Source organism: Cynocephalus volans, chromosome 8, assembly GCF_027409185.1.
Source record: "Cynocephalus volans isolate mCynVol1 chromosome 8, mCynVol1.pri, whole genome shotgun sequence".
Classification (NCBI taxonomy): Eukaryota; Metazoa; Chordata; class Mammalia; order Dermoptera; family Cynocephalidae; genus Cynocephalus; species Cynocephalus volans.
The window spans coordinates 54768035-54778248 of NC_084467.1; the positions used below are offsets into that span (position 1 = coordinate 54768035).

The 10214-nt window shown below is 41.5% G+C and overlaps 1 protein-coding gene across 1 annotated transcript in view; it reads left to right on the top strand.

Moving 5' to 3' along the window:
- Nucleotides 1-9395, top strand: part of ROR1 (receptor tyrosine kinase like orphan receptor 1) — a 264083-nt gene extending 254688 nt beyond the window's left edge. Inside the window, exon 12 of the mRNA XM_063105766.1 lies at nt 7968-9395. Coding sequence (XP_062961836.1) covers nt 7968-9395 — 1428 coding nt within the window. The remainder of the gene's footprint in view (nt 1-7967) is intronic.
- The last annotated feature ends 819 nt before the right edge of the window (nt 9396-10214 follow it).

The following is a 10214-nucleotide window of genomic DNA, read 5'->3' on the forward strand; positions in this document are numbered from 1 at the left end:
CACCACCGCCATCTTGGACATACTAAGCAGGCTCAAGGACCAAAGCCCTAACTGAGCATGCACCCATGACGCAACCAGGAAGAACAGAATGGACCACCTCCACTGACACTGGCCTGTACCCCTTAACTCCTTTCCCTATAAAAGACCCTGAACAGCTCCCTTTGGGAGGCTAGCTTTACTGTAGCTACCTCCCTTATGCATAAGTCTATCTCCTCTTTTAATAAAGCGTTGCTTGCTTTACTGCTGGGTACATTGTTCATTTCTATGACATTGGAACCCAAGAGCCTAATTCAGTCACTGGTGAAAATTGGAAAGCTTTGGGCACTAGAGAAGACTCTAGGGGCAAGAGGCAAGTGGCCACAGGGACTATTTTGCTCCCATATCTCTGATGCTGGTAAGTCTCTCCTGGAATCTCTAGCCTAAATTCTGACAAGGCAATGCTTTATTCTCTTTTACTCTCCTGTTTTCCCTTTTCTTCTTCTTTAAAGTGACTGCCAGACAACTCCAGCTTAAACTCCTCTCAACCTGTGAGAAGCATGCTCCCTCTGGCTGGCGACAGCTTGCCCTGGTGGGGAACTAGCAGAGGTGGGAAGGCCAGTCCTACTCCGTGCAGATCTTGCTTGATCAGGCTTCCCGACAGGGGATTCATTCCCACACCACGCAGTGACTGGAAGTCCAGAAGCCACTAAAATTCTCTTTACCTTTCTCTAATTTTCTAAGCTGCCACGCTACTGCAAGGCTAATGTCGGAATCCTGTCAAAATCACCAATTGTAGCACTCTTAATCCTGTTCATGACGCCAATTGTAAAGCTAGGTGACCACACCAGTTGTTGGGCTCTTTTACCTGCCGGTAATCCTGCCCCGACTGGGCCAATTGCCGAGCTAGGGCTGGGTCTGGAGCCCACAGACCCCTCAAGCCTGTTTACAGACTGGGTCACAAACCCTTCACATGCCAGGCTGGGTCCCCAGACTCCTCGCACACCAGCCTGGGTCACCAGACCCTTTACACGCAGATCTATGAGCTAGGTAACCAGCCAAAAGGTCCTTGGAAGCCACAGGTTGGAAAGCATGGCTGCGCCAGGCAGACACCAGAGGCTGATGCCCGCCCACTTGCTTCACTAAAACTCCTCTCTCTCTCTCTCTCTCTCTCTCTCTCTCTCTCTCACACACACACACACACACACACACACACACACACACACACACACACACACACAAGAATAGCAACAAAACTAAAAAGATACATTAGCGTACATGCGCACTAACTACACACACACACACAATTTGCTTACAAAGGATGTGCTAAAACCACACCCAACCTTACCGGAGGCGAGGGCCCTGACCAAACTATTCTATTTTCCCAACATAAGCCCTCTTCTGCTCTTTGGTTGGACTATGTAGGTGCACCCTGGCCAGCTCCCAGCTATGCTTTGTTCCTGATTTTCCAAGCCCTCTTCTGCTGTTCTGTATAGGTGCACCCTGAAGGGCTCCTGGCTATGCTTTGTTTCTCTGATTTAAATCTAGTTGGTACTTTTCTTCTTTGTATTGACAACAGTAGGGAGAACTGCTTTTATTAATTACTGTGTCAGTGGAATAAGTTGGCCCGTCGATTGGGACTAAGATAAACTGGACCCTACTGCTCCTCTTTTCTTTTCCTTTGCTTGGTTAGACATTTAGTTGAGTACTGGTAATCTGAATAAACCTTCCAATCCTTGCACCAACTTTTGGACTTTCAAATCATTTGTTTAGTGCTAGAGGACAAGCCAAGCGTAGTCTGTTGTTAGTCGTCAGTACTTGAGATTCAGAGAACAAGTCAGTCTCCAGGGAATACAGACCTCATAGAAAACCACTTCCAAAGAAAAAAAGGAACTGGTGATGCCCTCCCGTTACCAAAAACACCCCTCTAATTTCAGTTTGGCCAGGGTCTGTCTCATCGTTCCTCTGATGGGGTGAGGACAGCTGCCACAATGTGGAACCTTGTCTTCTCTTGTAGACACGTGTATTCAGCTAGAATGTGCTTCAAAAAACAGCATAGGAGATTTTTTAAAGGGCAGCAGTCAGTTTGGGGGCATTAGAACATAGGAAATGAACCAGCCTCAAGTGTCAGGGGTACAGGTACTGCAGGGGGAGGTTTGGGGCTGACTATGAATATGATCTTCAGTTGTTTTTTTCTAGCACCTGCTGTTAGAGCCCCCTTCCTGTCCATCCTGTGCTCAATTCCATCCACTCTAATGTAGCTCTGCTTTTTATCTGTGTGTCTCCTTCCAGCTGGTTTCAAAAGTAGAGCAATCATACCCCATTCAGGTTAGAGGCAAAGAGTCACAGAGCAGGCTTCATGCTGCACACAGATGGTGGTGGCCCTCACAATCCTGGCCTCATTTCCTATGGTAATCACTTATGCAAAGTGAGCAGGAAATAGCAGGTTAGTAGTAAGCTGCTTCTCCACAAGTCACTTTAATTGTATTATTATCTAAGGTGTAACTTCCCTAAGATGGAAAGAGATAAATTAACCTTGGCTGCCTTCCTTAAGCATCTATAGCCACCTACATAATTGCAAATTTAAAAACTCTTCCCATGGACCATTGTTTTCATATCTAAAGTTTAAAAGGGTACCCCATCCCCACTTAGTCCTCATCCCTCAGGTGAAAGAAGCCACCAACATCAGCCTGGTCTCTCTGGCTGTTTGGACAGGACTACTGGACTCACAGCTGACTCATCTAGAATGTTCTTCCTTCATTTTGCTTCTGTGAAGAGCTCATCTAAACTCTACTTCTCATCTGGTCACTCTTCAGAAATGTCTTGGGGAAAGAAGCACAATCAGATCTTCGATCAACGTACCAACTTCTACATCAACTTTTATTTCTCCCCCCCATCAAAAATTATGTAATTTTTAAAACCACACTGAGACAAATGTGTGTTTACTTTGAGAAGTAAAAATGTTAACGTTTAAAAGGGAAAGCCTGTTTCGGTTTTAAGGTACTTAATTGCCTTACAGCGTATAATAAACCAAGCCCATCTTGTCATCCAGCTAATGGAGGGAGTGATAAAGAGATAGGAGCCGAGACCCTATTCATTCCAGTTTTCCTTTGTACTTGGTTTACTTTGGCACTGTGCCTCATGTGTATTTTACACTTCTTTACATTTTGTACATCCCTGTATGACAAATACTTGTCAAACAAAAACTAAACAGATTTATAACCCCTTAACTTGAAATGAGCCAAAATTGAACTGCCAAAACTTTATGACTTCATTTTCTTTCATAGTTTTCCACTACATTGGTTCAAGCAGACAAACCCCACTTGAGGTCAAGCGGAGGTCATTTCACTTTCATTACTAAAATATAATTTACAATATGCCAGACCTAAACAAGTTTAGCCTAAAGGGTTTGTATAATGTAAACCATCTGTTCCTCAACAATACAGCTAATTTCCTGCCATCACCGTACAGTCTACTGACTGCTTCTTTAAGGGCTTTTATGATTTTTTAACTAGTTCAGGATTTATGTAAAATTCGAAAATGAGTCTATAGTTAAGACTCATTTGTACCAAGTAACTTGAGCATTTTAAAAATGCAAATCACTGTATAAATTGTTCCCCTGAAACCATGCTCTGAGCAGTTTTTTCTGGGCACTTCTGTGCCGGCTGCTGCACAGGTGTTCGAAAGAAAGGTTTTGTGAAATTTACCATTGTAGATGTTTTCTGTGCTTCTTTCCAAAGCAAACGCCCAAACTTGGCTTTGAGTGGCTCTGTTAAACTACTCCTTCCTTCTATAGATTGGAGAAGAATTGGGACTATATGTTATATGGTCCCCTGGGTATTGGTGAGATATGGTAAGGCACACTTTGGGTAAAATGTACTCTCTTTCATGTGCCTGAATAGGGAGAAAGAAATTATAATTCCACAGAGTGATCACACACTGGAGGCCAACCTCATAGCCCTGCAAGGTGTCAGGCCCCAGGCTGAGCCTCCAGTGACATTCTGTGTCAAACTGGGATTGCTGGCTAGCAGGTTTCTCTGGTTTCAAATAGCATGTGCTCAAAGCAGAAGGCCTTGTAGATCCAAGTGTAGCTCTTTCGGCTGTCCGGAAAAGTCTCAGTACTTTCTCTAAACCCCAATACTTTCTTTAAGCCTCTTTCTCCGTCTGTAAAAATGCAAGAGTAAGAATTCTTCCAAAGGGGAACACAAGAGAACTAATTTGCTTACCTCAGTGCAGGGAAGTGCAGCTGGCCTTAGCTGCAAAGCCCCAGGGCCATGTATCAGGCCCATGTCAAGGTCCTGTCTACCCCTTCTTCTCTTCTGGTCCCCACAAGTTTGGCCTGCTTGCTTCCTTTTCCCTTCAGCTACCATGCACTTTTCCACATGGGCTCTTGCTGCTTCCACCTCCATCTGTATTCTCAGAGGATCAGGCCTCAGGCGACTCAATTTCTCACCTACCCTTAGGCTCCAAAACAAATTCTCTGTCATTTTTTAAGAAGTTTTTTAAAAACTAACAACTGCAGGAGAACAGAGAAAGATTAGCAGGAGAACTTAAACACGTTTTTTAAAAACATAGAGGGAATTATAGAAGACTCTCTAGAACTACTTAAGGCTGTAAATGGATCTAAATTATTTGCATTTACTCCACTTCCTGGATAACTTCCCGAATAAGGATAATAAGAATGATTTAAAGAGCACTTATTAGATGGAAATTACTTTCATATATCATTGTATTTAATCCCTACTGCAACTGTGCAAGCTAGATTTACATTATTTCATAGATATGGAAACAGAGGTTCAGAAAAGTTAAGAAACTCAGCCAAGGTCAGCAGCTAATATATAGGACCTACCCCACAGGGTTGTTGTATTAAATGATTTAATATTTGTTAAATGTTTAGAATGTTATCTGGCACTTAGTAAGTACTATGTAAGTCTTAACTATTATTAATAGCAGCAGGTCCAAAGATGCAAACCCAGATTTGCATGAGTCCAAAGCTCACTTGGTTTGAATTACACTATACTGCGTATGGGTAAGTTTCAAGCTGTAGGGAAGGAAAGGGTGTTGGGTTTATAACTCTTCATTATATCAGTCTAATATTTCATGGGTTTATTTCCTAATTCCCATTTTCCCACAATCCCTTATCCTTTTCTATCACCAAGGTTCAAGGGACCTTCATGTAAATTTGATTCATTTACATCATTAGGAAAAGTTCTGATGGAAATCCCCAATCTTAACATCAAGCAGGAAAAATTCACCTTGGGCAGTGCTCAAGGTCAATTTCATGGAAATTAATTTGCTGAAAATAATTCACCAAAAAACAGTTCTTCCAATTGTCAGTTTTTCAAGTGGTTAATTAGGTAAATAACCTATTTGTTTTCATTTAAGTAAAAATTAATTCTACAGCAATTAAAAAAAATCACCTCGAGTTACTCTTGCCAGCAAAAATAAAATCACCTGAGTGCTGAAAGAGAAAAAAGTAGGGTTGGTTTAACTGATTATCTTTCTCAGCACCCACACCTTGCTCTCCCAAAGGAACTCCATTAGCTCCCACAAAAATCCAGACCGTACAAGCAAAAGGAAGAATGGTGGATGGACCTGTAATTGCAGAAGAAATTTCCTAATTCAATCTGTTGGAAAGATTGGACTTATCTTTTCAATAATTTACTTTTTTTTTTGAATTGGTAATATATGCACCTGGTTCAAAAATTTTTAAGTACGAAAAAGCATAAAGTGAACAATCTCTCACCTCTACCCCCTCCTTCTCATTCCCTCTTTCATTTCCCCCACCCCCCAATAACCACTGCTATCTGTTTCCCAGGTATCCTTTCATATTTTCTTTATGCATATGCAAAGAAATATGAATATATTCATTTTTTTCTCTTCTTTTACTCAAAATCGGCATACAATGTTAATTGTTCTTTTGCTTTTTATTTTTAACTGAGTGATAGGATTTTGGAGAACTTTCCATATTGGTACATAGAAAGCTTCCTCATTCTTTTTCACAACTATAATATAGTCTATTTACTAGTTCCACTATAATTTATTTAATCCAGTCTTCTCTAGAGGGACATTTAGGTCATTTCTAATCTTGCTATTACAAATAATACTATATAACGAATAGGACTAGATCAATAAGCTTTAATTTACTGAAGGTTTAAAGCAATGCATTACCACTACTTTCAGCATAAGTAACTTTCCTGTAAGGTGTTCCCAAATATAAATCCCATAAAATCTTCTTTGATGAACAAATGAGACCAATTTATAATGAGAAATATTATTTATGTAGAAGAATTAATGTTCTCAAATCCTCAATTTAATTTTGTCCTTTTAAGTAGGTATTATACTGCAAAGTTTATTTGCACTTAGGGCAGTGGGCATTTTGCCCTGGAAAACATCAGCCTAGAGCAGAGCTAATCGTCACATATTCTAAATTAGTAAAGTTTAGATAAAATAATTTTTTTACTTAATTTTCTAAGCTGTTGTTTTAAACTCTGTGGACATAGAGCTCTGATTTTTATACGTATTTGTAACATTGTCATTTTCAATCGGGATACTCAAAGTAGTATTCTTTTCTAAAAAGATAAAGGATTTGGAGTGCAGAGATTATTTTAAAAATCAAGAGTTTTATGTACAAATGCATTGCTATTATGACTTTTTTCTAACAAACTAGACTAAACATCAGGCTATATTTGAGGTGAATTTTAAAAAGAGTAAAACACATGACATTATAGACATTTACTGCCAAGATCAAATATCACAATTTAGTACTTATTTTCATTGTGAGCTAGATGCCTTCTCTTGTCTATTTTAAGGTCAATCAATAAATGACCTGCTTGCTAGGCCCTAGAGATATAAACTGATATGAAAGGCGATGTTTCTCTTCAAGAAGCTGAAATCTGATTGAGAGGAAAAGAACAGCAACATCAAGCTAAAAGTTAAATAGCACTTACCATGTGCCAGACTTGGTTCTGAGTACTTTACAAATGTTAATGTATTAAAAGTTCACAATAATGCTATCAATACAATTATTATCATCCCATTTCATAGACTGGTGTATTGAGACACAGGTTAAATGTTGCACCCAGGGTCAGTCACAAGGTGGTAAGTGGAGAAGGCAGGATTCCAACTCAGATTGTCTGGCTCTGGAGGCCATGCACTGCTTCTTGTATGGGGTGGCATTCAAACGGGAAAGCCAAAGGACTCCAGCGTGGTCAGGGAAAGTTTCAGGGGAAGTGGTGCCTAAAACAGGCTTTTTAGGAAAGAAAGGATTTGATAAGTAGAGAGAGAGGAGCACATTCCAAACCTTCCCACCTTTGCTGTGAGCACCTTAGAAGGACAATCTTTCATTTTGCTTTCTCTTTTAGCACAGTAAATATCCTAAGCATGGGAGAGCCTTGGAGGAACAAAAGTATTGGGCAAGAATATGCCTGGTATGGGGGTGGACACTGAGGAGACCTATTTAACTAAAGTGACGCTATCCCATAGAGGAGTAGCCAGGGATCATGTCGGGGAGGACAGGTTAGATAGAAACAAATCAACTATGCTAAGTACCAGCCTGAGAATTCAGGCTGTGTCCTCTGCAGTAGTGTTTCTCATACCCTAACATTCACCGAAATCACCTGGAGTCTTGTTAAATGCACATACCAATTCAGGAGGTCGGAGGTGGGCCCAAAAGTCTGCATTTGTAGTAAGCTTTGGGTGATGCTGATGTTGCCGGTCCCAGACCACACTTTGAGTAGTGAGACTACTGGCAACAGCAGGAAACCACTGTGGGATTAGAGTTGGGGGTAAGGGATAGGGGAATGATAGAATGTTGCCTAAGGCACCTCCCCTAAATTGCATCCAACAATTTTAAAGACATATAGAACTACAATATTTTATTCGATCTATTTACAAAACTTTTTTCTGTATGCCCCACCCCTCCTTTCAGATGCCAAGATGTCCTGGGTTAAGAAATATTTTAACCCACCCGTTTCCTTTCTTTTATACAGAGCAAGGCTAAAGAACTGCCTCTTTCTGCTGTGCGTTTTATGGAGGAATTGGGTGAATGTGCCTTTGGAAAAATCTATAAGGGCCATCTCTATCTCCCAGGCATGGATCATGCTCAGCTGGTTGCTATCAAGACCTTGAAGGACTATAACAACCCACAGCAATGGACAGAATTTCAACAAGAAGCCTCCCTGATGGCCGAACTGCACCACCCCAATATTGTCTGCCTTTTAGGTGCTGTCACTCAGGAACAACCTGTGTGTATGCTTTTTGAGTATATGAATCAGGGGGATCTCCATGAGTTCCTCATAATGAGATCGCCGCATTCCGATGTTGGCTGTAGCAGTGATGAAGATGGGACTGTAAAATCCAGCCTGGATCATGGAGATTTCCTGCACATTGCAATTCAGGTTGCAGCTGGCATGGAATACCTGTCTAGTCACTTCTTTGTCCACAAGGACCTTGCAGCTCGCAACATTTTAATCGGAGAGCAACTTCACATAAAGATTTCAGACCTTGGGCTTTCCAGAGAAATCTACTCAGCTGATTACTACAGGGTGCAGAGTAAGTCTTTGCTGCCCATTCGCTGGATGCCCCCTGAAGCCATCATGTATGGCAAATTCTCTTCTGATTCAGATATCTGGTCCTTTGGGGTTGTCTTGTGGGAGATTTTTAGTTTTGGACTCCAGCCATATTATGGATTTAGTAACCAGGAAGTGATCGAGATGGTGAGAAAACGACAGCTCTTACCATGCTCTGAAGACTGCCCGCCCAGAATGTACAGCCTCATGACAGAGTGCTGGAATGAGATTCCTTCTAGGAGACCAAGATTTAAAGATATTCACATCCGGCTTCGGTCCTGGGAGGGACTCTCAAGTCACACTAGCTCCACTACTCCTTCGGGAGGAAATGCCACCACGCAGACAACCTCCCTCAGTGCCAGCCCAGTGAGTAATCTCAGTAATCCCAGATATCCTAATTACATATTCCCAAGCCAGGGTATTACACCACAGGGCCAGATTGCTGGTTTCATTGGCCCACCAATACCTCAGAACCAGCGTTTCATCCCCATCAATGGATACCCAATACCTCCTGGATATGCAGCATTTCCAGCTGCCCACTACCAGCCAACAGGTCCTCCCAGAGTGATTCAGCATTGCCCGCCTCCCAAGAGCCGGTCCCCAAGCAGCGCCAGTGGGTCGACTAGTACTGGTCATGTGACCAGTTTGCCCTCATCAGGATCCAATCAGGAAGCAAATATTCCTTTACTACCACACATGTCGATTCCAAATCATCCCAGTGGAATGGGTATCACCGTCTTTGGCAACAAATCTCAAAAACCCTACAAAATGGACTCAAAGCAACCATCTTTGCTAGGAGACTCCAATATTCACGGACACACCGAATCAATGATTTCTGCAGAACTGTAGAATGCCTGACTTTTGTAAATGTGGTATACAGGACAAACTAGAAATCCATAGAAAAGATTTATATCCAAATGTTTTTTTATTGAAGTAAGTTTCTCACTTAGCAGACATTGCAACAAGTATCTTCTGTGAAGTTTAACTGTGTCTTACCAACCAGGACAGACCCTAGCTAGAAAAAAAAAACATTGTGGGATTTACACTCCATTGGAGTGCATGACATGGCATTGGGATTGGAATATATAATTCCAAGTACTGAGAACTGTAAACCAGTGAAGAGGAAAAGAACCTTATGATTAAATATCATACCAAAAAGGAAAGTCAAACGGTGCTTTGTGTATTTGCCTTTGGTCGCCATGACTGGTCTCTCCCCAAAATGTATATACCACAGCATTTGTCTACCTGCTGTCTTTTCTTCAGGACAGATGTTCAGGAATTATATTGATTAAGTTTAGACTCTATAATGTTTGTATGGAAGTGATATTCAGAATGAATCAATGAGGAAACTTTAGGCCAAATTTGAAATCCCAAACGGAAATGAGCCATAAGACAAGTATAGTATTTCCTGAAGCTTTCTACATAGAGGAGCTTTGTAGGGAAGGTGCAGAGTGTGTCTCTTTGTGAACCTCCTCTTCTGATCATGAAGGCCTTTTCCACATTTCTCTTTTTCACAGTGTGTTTACACAGCCCTTGAAATAACACAGGGCATCATACCATAAGAAGGCTAGATGTGGATGCTGGAATTGAGCGTTGGTTGATCGCTCACTTCACTGCTTTAGGTACCAAACCAACCACAGGCAGGAAAATGGCCCCTCAGCCTAGTCA